Below are 25052 nucleotides of genomic sequence, written 5' to 3'. Positions count from 1 at the left end.
TTTTCTTACTCCCGGTAAATCAGCTACAGCGCTAAATTCCGTAATAGAAACGTTCTAAAATTAGTAGAACTAGCTGGGTTTTCCATCTTTGCTGCACAGTTCTGGTTAGGATTATTAATAAAAAACTCAACTTTTGCCTTTCTCTCCATTTTAATAAATTAATAATCAGTTAATGTAGGCAGTAAGTTTCAGGCTTCATTCTACATCGTGTCAGTTTGTGTTGTTTTCCCAAGAGCATTTAACTTTGTGTTGTTGTATAGCAGCTGTAAGAGTACAGCAGTTTCTGCATGGTGTCTCCTGCATAACTGTGCTCATGATTTGTGGTCAACAGACTTAATGCTTGTGGATTGGACAGGTTCATCCCTTGGATTCTCTAGAACAAAATTCCCAGAACTGTAGATCACAGTTCCCTTCAGGATGGTAGTAGCCTTCAAAACAGATTGCAATACAGCAGCCAGCGTAGCTCAGTTCTGTGGATACAGGGGCCTGAGATGCAGCTGTAATTGCTGCTGCTAAGGTTGTCCCTTCCTCCTTCTGCCAGTCCACCAGGCTCGTAAGAAGTAGTCATAGGTGCTTTGGGGACTGGTCTGTGCTCTAAAACTTAAGAAAAATTGGCTGAGGGCCCAAGTGGAGACACAACTTAGAGCAGTCATACTATTTCTTTCACTCTTGTAGTTTAGGCCTGCTTCCTGAGTAGCACTCATAAACCATGGAATTGACTTATTTGACAAGGTAAGTTGCAACCTAACTTTTATTTATGGCAGCAAAAGAAAAATCTGTCACATGGTTGTGTTCCGAGGTGCAGCCCATGGGAGAGGAGAGGGAGGGATGAGTCCAGTGCCCTGCTATGTTTTCTTGGTTACACAGGGAGCCTCACAGGTACACAGTTTAGGCAGAGAGGGCTGGTATATCTGAACAGAGCCGCTCCTATCTGCTGCTGCAGATGCTGCCCACAGTGAAGCATAGTATCTTAAGTCAGGATGGAGCGGTTCGCAGTGGTGCAGAGCTGTACCAAGCCACGCCAGGCTACCTCGTCAATGCGATTAGCTGGTTTAACAAGAGGGAACACACAGCTTACACAAGAAGTGAAATGTTTCAGTGGTTTAATCCATTTCCCAGGATAGTCTCTGCTGGGTTAACTCCTACAGAACTGTATTACAGAGCAAACCAAGTAGATGATGTGTTCTACAACTTTAGTGTCTAGATGATAGCTTTTATGGACTTGGGAATTTATGTGCTACGGTTGTTGTGATGCAGTGGCTTTACAAAAGTGGTATTTTTGTGCTTGAGCCTTCAGTTGTCCATTGGTTGTAATCCTGAATATAAATATCAGAATTTGTAACCATTGGAAACAGCAGACTGCTCAGAAGAGATGGCAGTCTGGAATACATGGCTCTGCAGGGTTTAGTGAAGCAGACTTCACCAGATTTGAGTGAACCAAGCACATTACATTGTTATTTACAGTTTTCAGTAGAGATATGAAACTGTTTGGGTAACTGGAATCACACTAAAAATTCTGCATTGAGGGTGACTGAATGGCAGATATTACCTGAAAAATAAATTTATAGCTGGAGAGACCTGACAGATAGAGCTGCGATCTTGGCATAGAGTGGGAGAAGAAGGGGATTGGGGAAAATTTAATGGAAAGGCCTGTATCTATATCAAATCTGCCAAATGTAGCTACTGTAGAACCACATTATAAATAAGGAACAAAGTGGAAGAAAAACACACAGGGAAAACAGTCATGCCATAAGCAGTCACAAATCTGATGCATTAAGGAATCTGTCAGCTTCCAGCAGAGCTGATGTTTCTCCAAATTAATTCATTCTCTGTCTCATTCATGCTAAAAGTGCACTGTAGCTCACATGTCCATGCTTTTACTAACTTCTCTAGGGCCTCCAGGAAAAAGATGTCCAAGAAGTTTATTGACTGCAGTCCTGAATACTCTGTACAGGAATTGACCTCAAGGATGTAATTTGCAGTACTGTTTAGTCAGCATGTTGGATTTTATGTTGCCATTTCTGTTGGAGAGAATTATTTCTGCAAGCTGATGCAGGATTTCCTTGAGCACTGGGTAGCAAACACTATGATTATCCTGAGTAAGGATATAGTTGCACTATCCTGGAGTTGCACAAGTGAAATACTCGTACCCGCCTCCTGAGGAGGGGTAACGGTAAGCTGTGCCAGCTCTTTATGTCAGCCACTAACTTTCCCTTCTCTACAAGCTGATTTCCCTGGGTAGCCACACAGAGCAGCTTGTGGTTGAGTCAAAACCACAGGTTATGTGTGTGAAAGCATTAATTCACTGCTGTAGCTTTGAGGAGCTGCCTCACCCAGTCAGCATCCCTACTCACCCTCCCTACTTTTTTTTCCTCCGAAGACCCTTTTATACGGTAGATGGGCTTGATACTTTCATGTGCTCTTGCCCTTCCCTTGCAGTTCTAATTTTAGCATAATTCAGGCCTGTGACTTGACAAACGCCTTCAAAGTGCTCTCATCACCATTCAGCTTGGTATGTGTATATACCAAGGTTTTCATATCCAGTCTCTCCATTTCTCTTCTGCTTGGAGTCACCTTGTGCTGAAGCCTGATGAACAGGGTAATTATTTGAAAAAGGATTACAGCTCTGTATCTTTTCCACTAAGGCTGAATGAAGCTATTACTTCATCTTACATTAAATGGCACATGGTAATTTTAAACACTTCCTGGATTTCTAATGAATTAAATCAAATCTGTTCAAGAACAAAGAACACTGATTTTTTTTTTTTTAATCTATATGTTTCAACAGTTCTTAAATTAGTCTCTTTATGACAGGATTTGGTTTTGCCATGTATCTAAAGTTGAGGAAAATAAAAATGTGAGATCTTCCATGAATGCATCTTGGTGTTGGGAATCTGACTCAAAATGTCAGATTTTAGGTGCATGCTGTGTGTTTGCTTGCTCTGGATGTCATTCCCTGAGGGAATTAATTATGGTAGGATATATCACATACATAATGACAGGCTCTGTTAAGCCTTCCGGAGGCAAAACTACCAACCAGGTCAGCAGAGAGCCTGAGCGCTTTCAGTTGCCTTGGAGTAAGGAGTTTTGCACAGTGACTTTGGATATCCTTTCAGCAAGGTACTTCAGGAAAAGTGTGGAAATAATAGTGCAGATAGAATGCCTTCAGTGTGGTGGGAATGGAGAGGAACACTATACTTGTGTGTTGGATATATTGGTTTAGAAAGGAAAGGAAATAGAAATTAGATTGTGTGCTCTGAATTACAGCTGGCTTGCACGATGGCCTTTTAAGAGGGAAAGTAGAGGCATGCATAAAGTCAAAGTGGTTTTTATGCCTAATGGTAAAACACAGGATTGTTATGCTCTTACACTTTCAGGTTGACATCTGTTCCTCCCCTTCAGACTTATTTCAAGGAAAAACTGGTACATGCTGCTAACTTATCAGAAGGCAGAGATTATAAATACACACTTCTGATTGATGCTAGTGTGCTCTGATCTCTTACTCTGCAGAGGGCTCTGTACTGAATTAACAGGATATGTGAAACAGAATAAACACAGGGATTTCTTTGTGTTCCATCAGCAGGAGCTGGGTGTGAAGGAGTTCAGCCCAGCCTCTTTCTGTCCCCCTTCTTGGCTGAGGTGTAGAGATGCGGAGTTTGACCTTGGGCACCTTGCAGCTCTGCTGCAGGGCTGCTCCGCCAGTCGTGCCAGCAGCCCCGCACAACTGGCAGCCCCACAGTGCCTGGCATTTCCCCACGGAGTTTCTCTCCACAAAGGAGAAGGGAAAGTATAAAGCTTTTCCCTATGAAAGGCAGGGGCTTGCTATTCACCATAGCTTCTGTTCATTTCTTTTTTTCAGTTGCAGGAGCCTGATGGAAGAACTGAAGAGGGGGGTTTTTTGGCTTTTTTTTTTTTCTCTGAGTCACTGGGAATGTTTCAAGCAACTAATTTTTTTTTTTTTTTTTAATTTGCAAGCTAGAATTCTGCAAATGAATAGTTTATTTAGAGGGATGAAGTAGGAAGTCAGTTGGTACAGGCTAATCAAGCTGCACTGACCCTGCACTTCATTTCTGTGTTTATCTGATATGGGCTCATTTTTAGGGAGTTGAAGAGAGCCTGCCTGAGCTTTTCTGACTTTGAAGCTTGACTGCCAGATCCCCAGCTAGTTTAGAAAGACAAAAATCCATTCATTTCAGTTGAACAGAGCTGACTCCCTTCAGCTGACTGTCTGGCCCTGAAAGTTTATGGGTTTTTTACCTCTTTCATTACAGCTATTAGCTCTAAATTTTGGAACAGATTTCAGCTTTATAAAGCACTGTGGCGTTAAAAATATGTAAAGGTCAGTGGTTGCTAAGTGCTGGACTGTTTCTTCAAAAAAAAAACCTTCCAGTAATCTGTGGGTGAACAACCCAAAAGTAAATCCAAAAAACACTAATCCTACCACCTGCATTGTACTGTGTAAATGAGACCTGGTTTTCAGTAGTCAAGCCTGTTTTATTCTATCAAGCATTTAAATTTACAGTTTTATACTGAGGTGTGTTTTCAGGCTATTATTGAAAGAAGGCCAAATATTGCTATTTTTAAACATTTAAAAATCTCATAACTATGCCAAAGGATTTTCTTTAATCACACATGCAGTGCTTGGGATCTATAACATTGAGTCATCTTTTCTCAGCACATCTGGAAGATCTGTCACATTGGGGTATAATAGATATTGCAGGAAAATAATCCATTAATCTGATTTTAGGCTCAGTCTGCCATGAATTCTCTTTTTATTTTTGTTTTTTCAACCATGCATGTATTTCTCACCTTTCTCTTGAGGCTTTTAGTTTTTGTTGGCAGTTCTAATTGAAGTTGGTTAGGTATTTCTGACAGGTTGAGAGACTGCTGATTTCTCTTTGTTACTCATGAGCAGTGACTCAGCTTATTTGTACAGTGTAAGGTGCACCTGCTGGAGTCATACGTGCAACAGTGAAGTTATAACTTCCAGCAAGGCTAAGAAATAAAGCTTCACATTTAAAACACAGCCTGCAAGATCCTGAATTGTATTAGTGTTCAGCTGAATCTGGGCACAGCTCTCTGCTAGGAAAACCTTGTGCTGAAGTAGTAGTCAAAGATGCAAGCTGTGGAGCTGGGTTCTGTAAGCAGGCAGAATCCTTGGGTTGATGTGTACAGTTGGGAAATTTTTAGGAAGAAAATCTAAAGAGTTGTTTTACGTTTAATTATATTTGTGCCAAGAATGTTTAGTTTAAACTGAAATGCTTAAGTGGCTGCACACATATCTTAACTCTGAGAAGTGTCTCCACATATATCGAAGAAGCTGAATTTATTAAAAAATAGTCAGTTGGACTGTGCTTCCAGTGTGCATTTAAATCATGGTGACACCCTTCAATATGACTGGAAACATACAGAGCTGTTTCTGTTATATCCCGAGTTTGATTTTTGTCTCAGAGTAATGGTTAAGGAGAGCTATCATGATACCAGTTCAACCGACTGGCCTGAGATCAGTGGGGAACCTGTACTGTGTGGTAGGGTAACAATGTGACAAGAAGTGCCATGATTGCCAAAGCCAGTCTGCATGGTCTCAAACCTGATGGGGATTAAGGGCCACAAGTCCTGACCCTGCAATTACCGTTTACCGTTGTACAGGATGAAGAGGAACTCTAAAGGAACTTTATAAGGAAATTTAGTGCATCTCCAAAAACACTGTCTGTGGTGAAAAAGCAACCCAGCACTACCATGAATACAATTTTGTCTAATTTTTGTAAGTCGGTGGGCTGTGTTGAGCCAAATGGTAAGCACAGGTTTTGTTAGGTTAACTTAATCACGCCAGTAGAGGATTGAGTGAAACTGCAGTAGCATGATCTTCAGCACATCTGTCTGTTGAAGTAGACCCTGGTCTGTAGGCTGATTGCTGGTTCTGCACGCTGATTGCTGGCTCTGTGTTAAAGGTCGTGTTCCTGTGTCTTCCTGCTGCTGTTACTGCACTGTGTTCAGCTGGCGCTGGTGCTAACATAGACTGCAATTACATCATGGTTTTGCTTTGCAGACTTAGACAAATATGATTCCTGCTGGTAGCAAAATAACCATTTCTTTCTCTAGGATTTTCTTTGGTGAAGCCAGCAATTTTCTGTCTACTTATCACAACACAGGTTTGGTTTAGGTTATGTGGGGTTTTTTTTCTGAAATGAAGGAGCTTTTGTCTGTCTTCACTTCTGTCACTTTTTTAACCTTTTAAGCATGTCTTTCCTCATCTTTTTTTGGGCTGGCATAGAAACCTGCCCCTCCATATCTTACTGAACAAGCTCATCTTATAAAAAGCACTGCCTCTGAACTGTCATAGGTATATGGTGGGTTGTCTTAGCCAGAACATAGGTTGAAACATGCCCACACGCACCCCAGAACCAGTATCTTCTAGTGAAATTCAGTGGTATTTGGCAGATTGATTTCCATCTTTTTCACCTCCACTGAGACATGCAGACAGTGAGCGCTAAATATCGGTAGACTGTGGCCTTACTCACGTTTACGCTTTGTCCTCTGCAAAGTTAACCAGTTAGGAGAGACTCTCATAATCCTTCTCCTCATAAAGAGCTGGATCTACCAAGGTTCTTAAGCACACACTTAGCTTTAAGGAGAGGAATAATTGACTTCTTGTTGACTTCTGCAGGGCTACTCATATGCTTAAGGATGAAGACCTTTTATAAGTGCTTTGCTGGAGTAGTGCCAAAGTGGCATAAATTATATGGCCCCAAATTAAAATGATGGAGTGAGGTCAGTTTAACAACACTGCATAATGCATTTCGAAAAAGAAAAGCTTATTTTACACTAAGCCTGTTGTTTTTATAGCAAAGACAATTTTTGTGTGGTTCTAATTTATTAATACCGTAGGGGTGTGATGCAGTTTCAGACTGTTGGCTCCAAGTATCAGTAACACACAAGATTTCATAAATGTGTCAAGCTGTGTAGAAATCTTTTATTAATCCTATTGGGGGATTCTGCTTTACTGTATTTTGTTGCATAATTTGTACAACCGTATCACTTTTTATTACCTTAACACTAGGTTAATTAGGAGGTATTTCACTCTATTTTAAATACATGAATCGGGATTCTGACATACCTTTCCAGATAGAAGGTGTGTTCTTGGTTGCAGATGGAGGTGACTTGGAGGCTGATGTTGAATGTTACTTTATTAGCCAGAGTTCTGGTATCCTTTCCTCTAAAAGCTACCTAAACTGCATGTCCTAGAAGCTTTTCTGAAAAATACAACTGTTTAGAAGTGTAAGTGAAGCATCCAGTTCTGCAGTCTTTGGGGATAGGAAGTATTGGCAGCATATTCAGTACTTCAGCTTAGGCCTGTTAATGCTCTTTTCTTGTCTGGCAGGATCTCAGCACAGCAATTAGAGACACTGGGCCTGGTTTCCTTTTCCGTTTCTGTAAATCAGGAGTTATTCCAGTGGTTGTGACAGCATGATAGTTCTCAGCTCTGCCCTTCCAGATTAATTCCTATTTAATCAGATCTGGCTGGATTTACCTGGGGGCACGTCTGATGAAATTCTGAAGAATTGGGCCCAAGAGATGAGAAAAATATTTTAAAAGTGATGTCAGTTAGAGGAACAGAACCTGCTTTCCTTCCCATCCACAAATAACACTGAAGTTGAGAGCACCAGTATTAAGAGATTAAATGTAAAGGATATGGGGAAGGTGATGATGAAGAACCTAGTTCTCTGGATACTTTGCAAAGGTCATCCCCCTTATCTGCTCTGCAGTTGGAAGAATTGAAACACGGGGAGCTGAAGTGACTTGACCAAGAGTGGCCAAGAAGCCATGTGAGAGCAAGAAATGGAGCATGGCTCTCCCATGTCTCCAGCCCAAGCTATAGGGTGTTGGCCACACTGCCACCACAGGTGAAATGCAGTGGACCACAGTTTCCAGTACACCTCTGAGATTGCACTGACATCTGCACTTTGCCACTTAGGTGTCCGTTTCCACCCACAAATGAAATACTGCACCAGAGAGTCCCCTGAATTTAAGTGCTGGAGAAACTATGCATTGAACTCCTACTGAATTCATGGTTGAAATTTAATAGCAGGTAGACCTCCAAGCGCCTAGTCTTGGATGCTTGAGACTTGGCCCTGGTTTTCAAATGTGCTCTTCCAGTGCAGTGGGGAGTACTCTGCATAGTTGGAGCCTGTCTGAGAAAAAACAATGTGGGGGGACGCTTGCAAACTAAACTTCAGTTCAGCATGTTCTGAAGTGTTGCAAGGGAAGGTCTAATACACTGTCCTTCCAGAGGGAATTACATATAAAAAGTTGATGTAAACACTCTGCATAGCAAAACCAGAAACTTTTTTCCCAAGCTTTGCTGTAAAAATTGTGAAAATTATTTTTTTCTTTATTCAGGTAAGATATGGACTGAAATACATATGATTTGTGATGGCACAAAATCATTTCACTCTTTTTCAGGTGTATCACCCAAAGGATCCTACATAACAGGGTGAGAGAAGGGATTTATCAGCTCTTCTAACAATTTGCTTGATTCCTACATTCTTAACAAAAAGCAAAATACCACAAGTCTGGGATTCAAAATGAATGATCTAACTAAAAGGAAAGGAGACAATAATTCTGATCACCCTTTTTTTGTGTGTCTTTTTTTCTTGGGTATGACTAGATATGGCTTGATTCTGAAGAAAGGTGAAGATGAGGAAGACTTTCAGTGGGTTGTTTTTTTCTTTCCCCAGTAAATCAGCATGCTTTTTCTTTCAGCAGACTATTAGTTAACTGTTGTTTTTTCTTTGAGTGACAACCTGCCTGGGTCTAGCAGATAAAGCAGTTTTTTACAAGACCTCCTTCAAATGTAAGTGGCAGTTTCGGGATGGGCCACATGAACATTGACTCGTATTTGCCCTCTATATCACAAGTGAATCTGATGGACCTGAATGCTGAAATAGGCTCATGCGGTTGCTGGACTGGCTGCAGACATGTTTGTCTTGGGAAGTGACATTTGGGTCTATACAAAGATACGCAATGTAGTTCATCAGCAGGACCTTCACCTGACTGACAGGAGGCCCTTCTGCCATCAGGCACAAGCTGCAGCTTGCAGGAGGAGGCAGTCCAAAAAAAACCACCCAGAGCTTGAGCTGTGCCAGTGGCCGCTCCTTTGGTTTTGCTGTGCAGTCACCAACAGGTTGGGCTGCAATCTTAGCTTTTCTTACCACCTCTTTCTGTTTCCCTCCTACTCTATGAGCAAGAGCCTTCTATGTGCCTTTGTGTCATGAGGTTAGGCCTAGCAAATTGTCTTCATTATGTAAACTTTTAAATAGCCTAGAATCTATCTCTCTGGAAGCTGTTCTCACCTTGTGCTTTGGTGTTGCAGCCATAGTTCACATAGCAACATTAGCTGAATTGCTTTTGTCATGCAAGACGGGCTCTGAGCAGGACATTCTTCTAAAGGAGATGTCAGCTCTGAGTCTGCTAGTTTCCTGGGCTGGGAAGATGAAGTCAACAGTTCTTTGGACATGCTACTAGGCTTCTTGGTTTTATGTTTTGATCATATTGGGGGGTAAATGGGCAGGGAGCCATTAAAAAAAAAAAAAAAAAAAAAAAGGACTGTATGTCTGTAAAAGTATATGATCAATTTATTTTTGTAGGGAAAGTGATAGATAACATGGCACAGCATGAAGTTATAAAAGGAGGTTGCAGTCAGCGTTGCTGGCATTAATTTAACTAGAGAATGTGCCCTTAAATGTCAGGAGACTGCAAGAAGCACTGAGTTATTTGAGAAGATGGCAACTTTGATGTTGATTTTATCAACAAAAATGCGGGAGATTAAAAGCAGTTTTCCAATTTTGCAAACTTTTTTCTGATTGATAAATGTGATAGAGCTTTAGCAGGTGCTCTAGGAAGGTTAGTGAAAAAGAGTATACATTAACTAATTGGCTTGTATAGGTGACTCACCACTGAAGCTGAACTCAGCAACTGATAAACTGAGTAGCTAATTTGCTTGAAGATACTACAGCTCCAGATACACTGTCTTCTCATACTGGCAGATAAAACAAGACCAGACAATCTGGGTTATAAAAAGAATGTGGGCTGCAACCATTTCTGCTGTATCAAAGTGTAAGAGTGGCCATTCTTGATCAAACTAACAGCTTCAGCAGGGCTTCTGGTGAATGCACAGGGAAAAGCAGGTGGTCCTACCCCTCGTATGTCCTCCCTGCTTCTGTCAGCTGAGTGATTCAGAGGCCTTCGGAGCCAGAGGTTGCAGTAGGTTGTGTTTAATGCCCCTGATGGGCATGTCATCCATGAATTTATCTAATCCCTTTTTGAACCTATTTATGCGTCTGCTCCAGAACATCCTGTACCAATAGGTTTTGCACTTTACTTCTGTGTTGGATGAAAAAGCACTTCATTTGCTCATTTTAAATCCACTGCTTGATTGCTTTATTGGATATTCCTACTTTCATTGAAATAACACAGACTGCTCTGATTTTCTGATCTTCTTCATGCTATGATGTTATAAATCTGTCATCTCTTCTCTCAGCCTCTTTTCCAGGCTGAGAAGTCTATTTACTATCTCCATGTACCAAAAGCGTTCCAAAACTTTGATCATTATTCTTGCTCTTCCATCCTCTTTCCAGCTCTGTTAGATCAGTCTATGTTCTGTATCCACCTGTATCCTCCTTTTGCAGCCATTACCTTAAAGGGGAAGAAATTAATTAAAGAGTTCAGTGATCAAAGCGTTGGGGTTTGAATTCGTGCCTCCCAGTTCCTCAGAGAGCATCCTTGGGCCGTCTGCCCATCCAGGTCATGGACTTCCCCTGCTTTTCATTGGAGCTGGTGTGGAATATTTATCTGGGTTTCAAAGAAGTAGGAGGGTGAGCTGGCCTCCGCTGTCCAGTGGGACTTGCATGCTGCTCCAACACCCCATCAGTCAGTCACTGGATAAAGTGCATTTGCTGTCCTCAGAGCTGTGACTAGGATTCTGGTTTCTCTCTCCAGGCAAATGTCTGTAAACACACACACAAACAAACATGCATGTGCATCCTCTTATTTAACAAAGAAAGAAACATAGTACAAATATTAGTTGCAAAAGTTCAGTATCTTCATGCTAATGTACACAATTGTCTCTGTGAATTGGGACATATTGCTGCTGGTTTCAGTGTTTTGTTTTGTGGCGTTTTGTATTCAAAATCCAAAATAACCTAGCAGCTGTGTGTGTAGGTAAGCAAATCTGGGTAAATAATGAAAGACTTTGGGGAATGGTGGCCCTGATCTGGTAAAGCTCGAAGACATGTAGATCTTTGAGCAGCTGCTGACAAGCTCTGAAAAACTGGAGGGGTTATAAGCAGCCAGTGAATGGCAAAACATACAGATAAACAACTACATAATACTCATTATTCCTAATTTAGTCTCTCAACCTTGAAATTAGTGGAATGTGTTATTGTTTGTTATAGTACTAGCATTATTTATTGCTTGTCAGATGATAGGGCACAGAGATCCCATTGTGATGCTATATAAATGTGTAGTTAAAGGGCTGCATTTGATACTAAAAACTCCATTTTAAAGCAGGTTTTAAAAGTCCCAATAATTAACCGATTAATAAATCTTTATGTAGTCCTAGAGCATCCATAAAGTAGTCAATAGATTATTACTAAACATAGCAACTTACAACTTCTTCCACAGATGTGCTCATAAGCATTTATAGTATACCATATGCACATGTGAACCTGCCTGATAGTAAGTATTAAATATTAAACCTCAGTAATTAGATTGTCAATTGTAGGAAAGAACTGCCTCTTTTCTTCATGGGTAATATTAAAGAGCTTAAAGGCTGAGCATTTAGCCATGTAGGATTAGAAGGCTCTCAGGAAGGCTACGTAGGTGTATTTGGCCAGGCCTTGAAACATGGTGAGTATCAGCAGCTGTAATCAGTCGTTATAAAGACAGATGTTGAATACCTCCTGAAATCAACCAAGGTAGTTTGCTTGCTGCTGAAAATTTTCATAGGTCTTCCAGTATTCCAGTCCCTAGTTTTTGTCAATGTGTGGCTTATTATAGTGATACCTATGTCATGCTGCTGAGATTTTGACGCTTGCGAAACGTAATTTTGAATTTTCAGGGCTTCATACCTCAGCAAAGTCAACTGTATACAGATTTTAATTTGCCAGAGTTTGTTACTGTGATAGATATGTATGTTTGCTTATGGCAGTAACCTGACGTTACATCAGGGAATAGAAGCCTTTGCATACTGTCCACACACGTGATAAAAGAAAACCTCTTCTGAGAGGGAGCTTAGAGTCCAGTATCAAGAGTAAGCACTGGTTACTTTCCATTGATACAGTTCCTGAAATTATACCCATTACAATAATGATTTGTGGATTTTTTGCTCTCTTTTTCTATGCTTACGCAGTAGCAATGTATATGTTTGCTTTAGCCCAAATCACCCTGTTCTCATTTTCAGAGGCTAACACAATTACCACTGACTGTATTGATAATCTGAGGGCTTTTTTTATATGTTGAATCTCTTTAAGAGTCTGCTCTGGTTAATATTACAAGCATCATACAAAAGTACAGTAAAATAATATTAAGAAAATATAATAATGTGAGATCTGTGTATATGTATTTTTTATTTATGCCCGAGAGTTGTGCGCAGACACTGATATGACACAATACCCATTAGATTTATTTGTAGCAAGAGTGTTATCTCAGTAATAAAATTATAAGATTGAGATGGGTGATACTGTTACCTACTTCAATGTTTTCCTTATATTTTTATTTATGTTTTCGCTGTGACAAAACTTACTAGAAGCTGAGAAATACGAACAGCATATATACATACAACGTAATTGACTGTATTTCCACCTTTTAATGATCATGTTTAATTGCATTGTTTACTACTGCTGTCAGTATGGTTTGATTCCTTTTGCCACTTATATTCTTCCTATTTGCCTTTTGATTTGGTTCATTATATTATATTATTAGACAGTAACATGAGTAGCAGTATTCCACAGCTAACAGTGCATGGTATCTCCAAGATCTGGTAGTGTTGTACTGCAGACACAGTTGCTAAAGTTGCATGATTTTTTTTTAAACCTTGTGTGCCTTATGACTGCTGATAATACTGTGCTGAGATTCCATTATGTTTTTGTGAGATTTGCTTTTTTCCTATGTTTCACTAGTTGTTCTCTCTCCTGAGAGAGAACATTGCATCTTCATCCAAAGAAGTTGACATATACTCACTGTAAGCAGTAAACAGCAGAGTAATGGAGGGAAGAATTTGATGTGTTTGTCTTTTTAATGTTTAACTGCAATGTTTAAATATACTATGTGGCGATTTTACTTGCCTGCTGATAAGTAAGCCATCTGTATCCCTACTAATGTGAAAGAGAGAAGGAACCCTTAATATAACCCTCCTACTACTATATAGTAGTTTGACTGTTAAAAGATACTTCTTTCCTATATTATTAAGAGTGGTATCTTACAGTGTTCAAAAGCATGGATTTATCCAGGGATGTAATATGACTGTTCTCTCGGCCTCAGGCTCCTTGACCACCACTCTCCTTCTGCAAGGAGGGTCATACAGTGCTTTAGAAGGTCTTTCATTTTGAAAGCTTGTAGTGGTTTAAACAATATTCCGTATGCTTAAAATAGCATAGATTGTTCAATGTGGTTGTTTCTTGGACTAGTAAAATATTTGTAATAGAGTAATTGCCACAAGGAAGGGGATGATGCAGTCTCACCCCTCTGCACAGCACAGTTCAAAGCTTGCTCACAAGCCTGTGCATCAAACCCACAGCTTCTGCTTGTGCATTACCATTGCTTTCCAGATGTTATCCTGTCGTTCTGAAAAGGCTTTAAAGACTACAGAAATTACTGTGCACACAAGATAGTTGCTGCAAAGATTATTTTCTTTGATAGTTATGTGTCTGCATTTACTTTTAAATCTCCATTTGACTAGTTTCAGCTTCCAACAAATGCTTAGATTTTTCTGATACCTTTTCTTTGAGATCAAAGACTCACAATTAGATACTTTTCCATGTAGGTGCTTACAGGCTGGGGCAAAATAATTTCTTTGCTTCTTCTCAGTTAAACCAATTGCTTCTTAAGCCTCTGATGAAATACATTTTTCTACCTCTCAGATCACTTGCATAACCTCTTTGTGAACCTCATCCCATTTTTAGTCTTCTTTTGGAGTTAAAGAGCAAGAACTGGAAACAGGATTGCAATAAGCATCTTGCTGATGCTGTGAACAGGAATAACCACATCTTCCAGCTCCTACTTGATTGTGCTTCCGTATATGGATGCTAAGGGTTGCTTGACCTCTTAAATGCATTGTTGTTCAGGAACTTCACGTTCATGAAGGTATCTGTTATAATACTATTGCACTCCAGGGTATAACCTCCCATCTTTCTAGTGTGATATATATTCCTTGCTCCTAAGTGATAGATTCTATATTCTGTTGTATTAAAACAAGCTCTGTTTTTATAAGCCCAGTTAATTAAGGCATATGGAGCAGCATGCATCACTGGCTAGATTCCATTGCTAACCACTCCTTTGAATTCAGTCCCATTTTTATTAAGAGTGCATCCACTGTTATATTCTTTGTCCCAGCAAAATTTTTGGTCAGTCCATGGATCTAGCCTAAAAATAACTACTTGAATCCTAATAAGGACACTTCCTTTCAGTGAGGGGGTCAGCATCTCTAAGAGCAGGGGATGTTTTATTAGTATTTGTTTAGCTCAGATCATTAACAGGAAAATCAAAAGTAGACATAGAGTAGGGATATAAAATACTAAAGGATAAATTCCCTTGATTATGAATCTTGATCTTCCTTTCCTAGCTTGTTTATACCTGGGGAATTTAGTTGAAGGCTTGTCCTGTGAGGTCAAACTGTAGCAGCAGCCATGAGCAGACTTCCCTATAGCAGTGATACAGTTGGGCGACATTTTGATGATGATTATTTTTTTTTGTGTCATGTCCCGTCCCGTCCCCCATAATGTTTGTTAGAGCAGAATGGGACTGCCGTTTGAGCACATTTCTGTAGATAGGCACCATGGAGTCTTGGCTGCAGATTTCTATTTACTGCAAGTGAAGGATCTCTTATACAGCTGCAAAGTCTTCTCTAACATCTGTGCAGTTGTTGTTGTCTCATTCTGCAGTTGTTTGGATTCCGCAGGAGCTTGCAGGTCACATCCACAAAACTGGTTTTAGGATTTTTAATGTTCAGCTGTTAATGTTGCATGCATGTATGTACAACATGTGCATCCAGTAGATTAATCACTAGCCATATCAAGCTAATTCAAAATGTGTAGATCTTGGGCTTTATGAAAACATTTAAAGCAAAGAAGTAAACTTACATTAGTAAATAATAAATAAATTCAATCATCTTGGCAATTAAAAAAAAAAGGGTGTTGTGAAGGATGGTGTTAACAGCCGTGCTAGCAGCAACTGGTAGATTGTGTCATTGCTGAATTTGTCTTCTAACCTCTGCTTGACCTAATTCTGCTGAATTCCAGTGGTCTGTGCAAGTACGTGTTCTCTAGGTGTAAGCATAGTAGCAGCAGTTACACTACCTAGAACAAGAATGTACAAGGGCTATCAGCTGTCTTGCCTAGGGGCATGAGATGATTGCCAGCTGAGGTTAAGAAAAAGCATTTCCTTCCTGTGAGGCATTACATAATTGTCTGTGTATATGAAGTGTGTTGGGGTTTTTGTCTGAAATTTATTATATAAGCCAGTGCTATAAGAAGATGCCAGACTAAGAAAACAGTCTGGCAATTCCTTTTTATTCTGTTTTTAATGCTGTCCAAACTAAAATGAGGTTCACTGTATGTTTCACCTTGTTATCTTTGCAATGCATTGCTTTTAACACTGTCCTGCCAGCTTTGTGACGCAAATTTGACTGCAGCTGAGGAATATTGTTAATCCTCTCATCTCCTTGTGGGGAATCAAAGTTGAGCCAAATGAAATGTTTTGTGCTACGGTGTTTTCTTTTATTGCTGCACATACAAAGCAAGTAAAAATGCTGGCTGCCAGGATCTTGCTAGAGTGATACTGACTCTCCACATTTATGAGATGCCAATAAAACAGAAGTTATTCTTTTTCATCTTGCAGCTTACTCTTCACCAAAGTAAAACTGGAATGGGTACATAAAGGACCGGAAGAGGCTCTGGTGACATGCAGACATATGTTGCAGGTGTGGCAGATGGTATATAGTGTTTTACAGCACAGGTAGGCTTTCTCTACTGTCTAACAAGTTCAGATTTCATAATGGAGATGCAGTTATCTTCTTTAATTTTCTAGATACTTATTTTGCAAAAAGGATAGTAAACAGTACTGTTTAAAAAGGAATGTAAGTAATATTTCTAGCTGTGATTTTTTTTTTTAAAAAAGCAAGATGTTATTAGCCATGATTTTAAAAAAACCCGAACAATAAAACCTCAAGATTTTAAGACTGAAGAAGCAGTTTGAACCAAGAGTTTCTGATCTGAATGTCTAAACATCACTATCCATATTCAGATGTCCAGAATGGAGGGCAGATATTTTTTTTTTTCCCAATAGTGCTGAGCATCCATCAGCTATTGTTCACAGTCTGCAGTAATTGGCACCACCCAGGAATGTGTGGGGGTGACACAGTCCTGAACTGAGTAAACCAAAGAAAGGCACATGGCCAAGACTCTTATCATATGCTGTGGTTGCATGCCAGTTGCACGTGGTGCTAACTGGGCAAGGAAGGGAGTGAAGGATGTAACATCCTTCTCCCTTCCAATGTCCCAGTAAATCTGCATTTAAACAGTGTCGGCTTCCCTGTTTGTTCCCTCTCTCATCTGCTTCTCCTCTGAAAGGAAAAGTCTAGAGAGTGTGAAAGTCACCAGGTGGGGTTTTCTTCCTTCCCACCCCCTTTGGATATTGTCCTAGTCATGATACCACTGTACAGCTGTCTTGGGAATGCTATCCTAAGACTGTACTTACCTCTCACCTATAATGTCGATAGAGGTTGTGTTTGATCGGAAGGACAGCATGCTTGATGGCAACAGTCACGACAGCAGACTGATGAAGTTTGCATTGCTCCCCAATTTCTGTATGCATTAACATAAGCTTTATAAACACTAGAAGTATATGTACAGAATGATGCATTTCTATATACAAGTTGTCCTTGAGGAATTATTAGTAATTCCCTGTTGGTTTAGCTAATGAGCAGCAGACCAAACACAAAAATCAAGATATTTACATAGCAGCAGAGATAATGGTCTCTTATAGGCTGGAATCATTGATTTCCTTAGGCCTTAGTCTCTTTAGCTAAGGATTCAATCATGTACCTCTCACATGAATAATCTTTATACCCATGAGTAGTCCTCATGAAGCTGATCGAATCCACACTGAACAATTACGACTGCGTAAGATTTACTTTTACAAGGAGGGGCTACAAGCCTGAGTCTGAAGAGAGTACATTGGAAAACAGACAAATAAATAGTTCAGCCATTTGGACTGCATTCAGATCCCAAGCTGTGCTTTGGCTGTTACACTTAAAAACCCAAGATGTGATAGTTTTAGAGGCTTTTGATAAGCTTTAGCCATAGAAGCCTAAACAAAACAAATTGCTTTGCTTTGCTTTTGCTTTTAGGAGCTCTAATGTGTATTTCACTGCTATTCCCAGTGGGACTTTTTGGCTTTCTCAAAAAATACTTCATAAAGCATTTTCTATTGGGAAGCACTGCTTGAAAGGTAACAAGAACGAACTTGGTACCTGCAGTTTTAGACTGGATTCAGTGACCCAGGAAACCCCTTATATTAAGCAAATTGCAGTAGTATCAGCTAACAAATATGTAAAATATTCTGGGTTGGGCTTGTAAAGGAATTTAAGGGGAATTCTTATCAGTGAGACTTGGACATGAACATTTTTTAGGGCCTCTTGGAAAAGAGAAGCCTGTATTTATATAAGGTTGAGAGCTTTTGCATCCAGTACTCTTTACTAGTTCAATCAGCAGCTAATCACCTACACAATTAAATTGTGCTTTAGTTACATTTCATTGCATTTGTCTGGCCTAAATTTCCCAGCTTTGCAACTTTACTATGACTCTGGTAGATTAAAGAAGTCTTTCAGGGCCCAGTATTTTCTCCCCAGGCAACTATTCATATGCTGTGCTCAAGTCCCCTCTTGTCTTCTCTCTGATAAACTGGTGTCTCTGCAGACTCTCACATTCAAGTGTTTCCTTCATCAATTTTTGTCACCATTTTATCCACTGTCTCAACTACCTTTTAAAAACATGGGCAGTGGAGTGGCAGCATGTCCCGCTGTCAGCCTTACCAGTGCTGTATGCAGGAGGCAAATCATCTGGCTACTGGCCTTTCTGTGGTGCATGGACAAGCTTTCTTGGCTGAAGGCCTTGTACTGCAGCTTTGAAGGAGTAGTTCATTTTCAGCCCTTCTCCAGGATAACAACTAAGAATAGAACTGATGGGAGTGGCTGTTTTGCACAATGCAAAACTTGGTTTTCAGGCTGGGATTTCAGTCTGTTCTCCCAGTTAAAAGGCTGTGCTGTTGACTGTGCTGAGGTGCATTTTGTTAACTGAGACCATCTCATCAAGCCTTCTCTGAATGCTGCTCTCCTGTGGTCAGTTTTTACTGTGGCCAATCTTAGGCCATCCACCAGTCTCATCACCTATCCATTGTGTAGGAGTATAAAGTATAAGCCAGTGTTCAGCCATGAACAGATGCCTGAACAGTGACTTTGTGGTGATGGCTGCTGCAGCAAAGCAGCACTTGCCTCATGGGAGTAATATTTGGAAGTGCAGCTGCCATGTTCCTGTGTACGCAATGCACTAGTAAAGACAGAAGTACCCCTAAGGGCACTCACACTTAGGTTAATCCTGGCTAGGCAAGGCTGAGGCACAGGACAGATAATTTAATTTTCCCTTGTATCTGTCACCACATGATAGTCTCAAATGGGGTATCAGTGTGGAAACCTGTATGGAAGACAGGGACGCCCAGTCAAGGCTGGAGATTTGTGCAAACAGGAAAATGGCCAAGAATTCAGGGTCCATTAACAGAAACCATAATGTTTGATCCCAAAGCCCAAGTAAAAGGTTCATTAGCTATTGTAAATATGATTACCACTATGATGAACAACAGTAAATGGCTTTCAGTCCTAGATTGTTAGCTGAGGAGGACAAGACTTGTTTTATCTTTTGCTATTGTTTTCTGTGATAACAGAGTAATCATGTTTACAACGAAATAGCAGTCCCAAGCTAATTCTTCTGCTAGATTAATGCAAATTCAAGGGAATCCTGTGCAATCCCTACCAAAGGACTGATCAGACTGGAAGACAGGGCATCCACAGCAATCACGACTGTGACAGCTTGTTTCCTGGGAGGAATATTGTCCAAAGGCTGAGCTGCAGGCTTGGAAGTGGGCCAGAAAAAGTAGCCAGGGCAGTCACTTTTCCTTCAGATATTTTGTCCCTTAATGGATGATGAGAGGAGATATCATCACCATCTGATCCTGGGGGGATGGCAGACTATGTGGTGACAGGAAGCCTCAAGAGATCTTTGTTAAGTGATTTTTCGTTAGGCACATGATTTTTTTTTTTTTTTTTTTTTTTTTTTTTTTTTTGAGTTTCTGTTTGGAAGACCTCTCCTGTGAGAATAGAAGCCTGGTAGAAGAGCAGACTAAATAGTCCTTCTTTCATAAAGTGGTGCTATGTGGTAGCTTTCATCTTCCTCCTCTGAACAGAACAAAGGTGGAATTGAAGAAAATAATCCCTTTGAAATGAAGAAATTAGCACCTGGTAGAAGGTGGTAATTGGTCTGTTTCAAAAGGATCAGCACAGCAGACCTGTCAACAAATCCTTCTGCAGACAAGCTCAAAGGAGGGTCGTTCTTCCTGGGTGTGGGGCTGCTGGTTGGCCTCCTCTGGTCTGGCTTCTAGCTGCCAACATGTTCCTCATCCAGTGGTTTGCAAAGACTCCCAAAGCCAAATGAACTGATACCGCCAGGTGCCCTGGAGTCCTTGCTGGGCACCGTGTCTTTGAGCTTCCTGTCCATTGGCAGGGTGGGGGTGTTCAAACAACACATTCAAGAAGCTGTTTGTGGGCAAGTGGAACACTTGAGTTTCTAGTTCCAGTGGCAGCCAGATGAGACCGTTGCCTGCTTCGAGGCAAATGTCTGTCTGCTGAAAGGTGGCTGGGTAACACAGTTTTGTTTCTTTGCAGTGGCTCAGAGAAAGGAAGTAGTGTGACTGAAACACCAGTGATCAAAAAGCATAATGGACTGCATCTCACGCTCCCGGATGCTCATGATACCGATTCTGGTGAGGAATCAAGATTTGTGTTTTCCCATCCTAAATGCATGCATTTGTGAGAGGGGAATGTTTTACTTTCTTCGGCGAGGGGGGGCGGTGGTGCTACACGCGTGCGTGTTGCTGGGCTGCTGGTCAGGAGGTCCCGTTCTGTCTCCAGGGGCATCTCTGCTGCAGAACATGTCACTGCACCTTGGTTTCCCCATGCAATAAAACAAAAAGATGAGTTCCTGCTTTCTTTTACAAACCTCTCTGAGATGAGCATGAAGGATATTAGATGGGAGTTCACTATACTTCTGCAAGAACTGTATAATTCAGTCCTTTTTTTTTCCCCCTCCTTTTTCCCCCTAAAAAATTTAATCCTTTTTAGATGCCCTGATCAAGACAGCTGTTATGGTGGTTTTGGGAAGCTGAATGAGTGTCAATTCCTATTAGAGGGTGATATGCTTTGGGATTTGTACGTAAACCTTGTGATCCTTTATTATGTGGCAAATACACATTCACAGTAACAGATATAGGCAGATGTAAATAACTGAGACATCAAAGCTAATCTTGGCAGGAAGGGGAAAGGAAGCTTTCAGAGAGTGCTGCTGACTTGTGATTTTATGATAAGTCTCGTGATATTTGGTGCTTCTTTTAAAATCCTAACTCTCAAAATCAGATGATTATGTGAGAAACTTGCATTTTAACTTGGATGGTTTTTTAGGGGAGCAACTTCCTACCATTGTGGATGTAGAAGAAACACTTGTAAAAAATGAACCTCACAGACTCAGAAATTGGACAAGAAGACTATAAAAGCTTAATTTTAAAAACTAACACTTAAATAAGTCTCATGCTTTGGGGCTAGGGAATTGGGGTTTGTCTGAGTCTTAATCTTGAGCATTTGGAATTGATAAAACTGAAGTCATGCTCAGCATATACGGCTGAGATGGAGGACAAGTTCTTATGTGTTAAGTATATGACTTGTATTAAATTATGTGTGTTTAACCCATATTTACACCCACCAGTGGTTAAAAAGCATTGCAAGGTTAGGTCTTGAGCATACAAACATTCAAACATCAAAACATTATTCAGCTTGTCTGCTCTTTTGTTTGTAGTGTTAAACACTTAGGGTCAATGTTTATGACGTTGTAATCTTACTGATTCTATACATGCGTATTTATGTAATTTTTAATTTGTTTATTACATTTCCGTTTTATTAGCCTTTGCTGAGATGAGTCTCTGTGTTTTGTATAGGTCCTTTTTCTCATTGTTAATATGGCAGTGGTTTAATTGAAGAGTACAGGCCAAATTCAGCACAGATAGATGAGGAGAATATACTAAGTGAGTGTGTGCTGTTTGGCATGTTAAAAATTATCTGCAAAAGGGAGTGGATATGACATGAAAGTTTCCTTTTATCATTTAGGATACTCATCACTTGAAAATAACTGTGAAGATTTGTGAAATATATCCTATCATCCCTGATGCTGGGCAGTAAAATGGACTTTCAGTTTCAGTGAATATATGAAAATGGTTTGGAAAACACTGTGGGTAATTTGCAGAATTCATCAGCCACTAGGCATTACTAGGAAAGCAATAAAACCCAGAAATATTATTCGCTACAGTACTTTTGTTATCCATCCAATTCCCACTCTGCTGTTGAAACAGCGAGTGGATTATGGTGCCTAGACTGTGGGACTGAGCCTGAACTGGTCCGTGCCCCTTCAGCTCTAGCTGGTGCTTAATGGTATGTAAAAGCTATTCTGCGTGTGGATCCCGTGCTCTTCTGGAGATCCCTTGCCTTGCTTTTTAATTGTCTGGAGAAAGGAGTGTGGCCAGAATTGGGCTACACCCACTTCACAGCGTAATTTGAAATTTTGAGACCAAATTGCCACCAGCAGACCCTGTAATATTTTGTTGTGCTGGTGTGCCACCCTTCTAAGACCTTACTTCTGCCTCCTGCTTGCTCCTCCGCTGCAGACCTGCAGCACCTTCTCCAGAGTCACAGCTAAGCTCAGGCATGTTTGATCTCTCTGTAGTGCCCTCCTCAAAAAGCACCTGGGTTGGGTACCTGTTCCAGCCTGCTCTTAGCCCAGTTCTAGCAGCCAGCATGCAATGGAGCAGCTGTAGTTCAGCAGAAAGTGCTGTATGCCATGGTTCTGCCTGCCAGAAAGAGCAAACTAATGTAAAGTGCAAGCTTTAAACCAGCTTTTCACGCACATAAAGTGATTTGCACTGAATGCAGTTTGATTTTAGCCAAGAAATGTATTCCTCCTCCACTTCAAGAATCTAGGTTTGCATGCTAACATGGTTGCACCCACAGTGGCCGTAAGGATGAGGCTTGTGCTGAAATTATACCATCCGCCTTAGTGCAGGACTGGAACTGGCTGATTTCAGCAAGGGTCTGTGGCTCGCTGCTCTGCAGGCTCTAGGTGCTGCTGTTCTCCATCTGCAGAAAGGAGGCAGCTGGGTCTGTTGTCCCAGCTGGGAGCCTCTTTGAAGACAGTAGGAGGTGAGATTGGAGAGTACAGCTCTAGCCCCTCTCGCCCTTGTGCCTCCCCAGAGCTGTGGCTGTGGCTGGCTGCTTGAAGGAAGGAGGAGGTCTGATTTTTTCCATCCTTCTGGAACAGGCTCTGGTTTCCGTCGTGAAATCCCCCAGGAGCGTGCGGCAGTATCGCTGTAACGCACAGGCACTCTGTGATCTCTGGGCTCGTCACTGAAGGGGGGATTACTGTGGCCGGGTTTGACACTGGCTTCTTCCTCAGCTAGACCAGAAAGAGATTATTTGCTGTGCCAGAATTTTAGGTTTGCTGCCAGGAAGATTAATTCCTCTTTATTTTCTTCACCTTCTCTTAACTAAAGCAGTGTTCCTAACTAAATTCACCGATATCAGTCAGCTGCCTTGCTGTTTCTTTCTTTTTCTGATTTAGTCTTATCTTATAATGCTCTTGCCTGAAGTGATTTAGGCTAGGGAATTCTGTGTTTCTTATAAGCCTAGTAAATCTACTGAGAAACATTTCTATTTTGATAGCAGTTTTTTCATAGATGCAAAATATTAAACTTGGTCCTTCTTGGTCTTATAACAACCCTAGAACGGTGCTTTAAAATTATTTAGATATATTTTGTATGGCTTATATGCAGAGCTCATCATGACAAAATCAATTTTGTTATTTTTATGATTTCTTTCCAAAATGTGTGGAGGGCTTTATTGTAAAATGTGAAGTTTATATTCTGTCTAGTGGAGCTGTTAAAAAGAGAAAGACTGCACTAAAATAACAAATTGATGTGATATCTTCTTATGCCAACATTTGCATGTATTTTCAGGCATGACATTAAAGTTTTGTGAGACAGGTTTTGTGTGTTTTTTTAGCATATAAAGATCTACATTTCTTTAGGAAGAGGTATTTTATAATGAGACATTCAGAGACATTTTTGTAATGTTGCTTGAAGTTTTTCTGGCTCCCCTGCCACCCTGAGGTCAGAGTGGTACTGGTGCAATACATGCCTACCTCCTCTCTCGGGAGACAGTGTGTGTTATACTCTTTTGTGGCTCTGGTAGCCTTCAGCCCACCCCCAGGGTCACCATATTGCTTGCCTGAGGTTCAGAGCTTGACTGAGCCCCTTTCAGTCTAGAAGGGCCAGACTGGCAAAGACCCTCTCTTACAGAGTTTATTTGGGCAGACAAGCTTTAAGGAGCATTCCCAAGCCATCCAGCAGAGATGGGTAAGAACAGCAGTATCAAAAGTGCTGGTATGGGCTGGGATGGAGAGAGCCTTTTCATCTGACTTGTGTATGTCTAGAACAAGGAGTGTATCTGTGTCTGAGGCCAAGCAAGGATGGGAAGGGATCATCAGATGGTCTCTGCCTAGTGTGGTTTGCTTCCTTGTGTAGGCTGAAATGGAAAAGAAAATAAACACGAAAGGACTGGAATGCCAAAGGCTGTTAAATGCAAAGAGCCTCTGCTGTAAATTGCTAAGTATCTTGGGTTCCCTTTTTATGGCTGTGCAGATTGAAGCCCACAGCACTGGGCAAGATGAGTCTCAAATCGCAGGCTTTCCCCTCTTGGCAACTACCCAGCTAATGAAGAGAAGGAGGAGCAGCTAACTCGTGTTCCTTTGAGTGCAACTAGCTCATAGTGATATTCCTGTAAAGCCTGCTTTGTGGGGGAAGGATGCTTTAGTAGATCCTAAGTGGCTGTTTAGCCTCACAGCAGTGTGTGAACCTCTCCAAAATGCACAAATGTGCCTTACGGTGACAAAGTCTCCTTGGATTGACTTGCAAGGCAAAGAGGATTTCCCGGAGCTCTGTGAGGATGTGAATAAAACACTAGCCCATCTGCCCACCTAGTGCCATTAGACCAGCATTACATACGGGTGCTTGCAAGAAACAGCTCCAGAAAGCCTCCCTGAAAGAGGGCAGTTTCGGCAGAGAAATGTAATACTGAAAGTTGCTTTCAAAGCATGCTAACATGATCAGGAGTGCTAGTACAAGAATCTGGTTAGGCTGACTGCAAAATCCCCAAAGCCCATGTAATTTTTTGCCAAGTTTGGCAATCTAGGAGGCAAGAGGTCTGCCCTAACTTCAAAGTGCTCCTAATAACATCACTAGCTGTTCACATGGCCATTTTCTTGTTGCCTCTGCCCTGCAAAGAAGCTGTCTGTGTTTTGGATGACTTGGGGGTGAGTGCTTGGTAGTTTTCCCCATGTTAAACAACCCTTGTCTGTCTTGAATTCCTGGGAGTTTTGGTGAAATTTCTTCCAGGTGTAGGTAGGGACAGG

General features: G+C 40.9%; 1 protein-coding gene across 9 annotated transcripts in view; it reads left to right on the top strand.

The window, feature by feature from the left end:
• TTC7A (tetratricopeptide repeat domain 7A) overlaps positions 1 to 25052 on the top strand; it is a 179686-nt gene that overhangs the window by 100984 nt on the left and 53650 nt on the right. For 8 of the 9 annotated variants that reach the window (XM_074863528.1, XM_074863527.1, XM_074863526.1 and 5 more), the window contains 2 exons: positions 16114 to 16230; positions 20210 to 20307. In XM_074863528.1, coding sequence (XP_074719629.1) covers positions 16114 to 16230; positions 20210 to 20307 — 215 coding nt within the window. Of the gene's footprint in view, positions 1 to 16113; positions 16231 to 20209; positions 20308 to 21700; positions 21970 to 25052 lie in introns of those variants that run through there. The other variant, XM_074863531.1, reaches the window with a different exon arrangement.

Source organism: Strix uralensis, chromosome 3 (genome assembly GCF_047716275.1).
Source record: "Strix uralensis isolate ZFMK-TIS-50842 chromosome 3, bStrUra1, whole genome shotgun sequence".
Taxonomy (NCBI): domain Eukaryota; kingdom Metazoa; phylum Chordata; class Aves; order Strigiformes; family Strigidae; genus Strix; species Strix uralensis.
The sequence above is the reverse complement of the archived record's forward strand: the minus strand, read 5'-3'. Positions and strand labels throughout refer to the sequence as shown.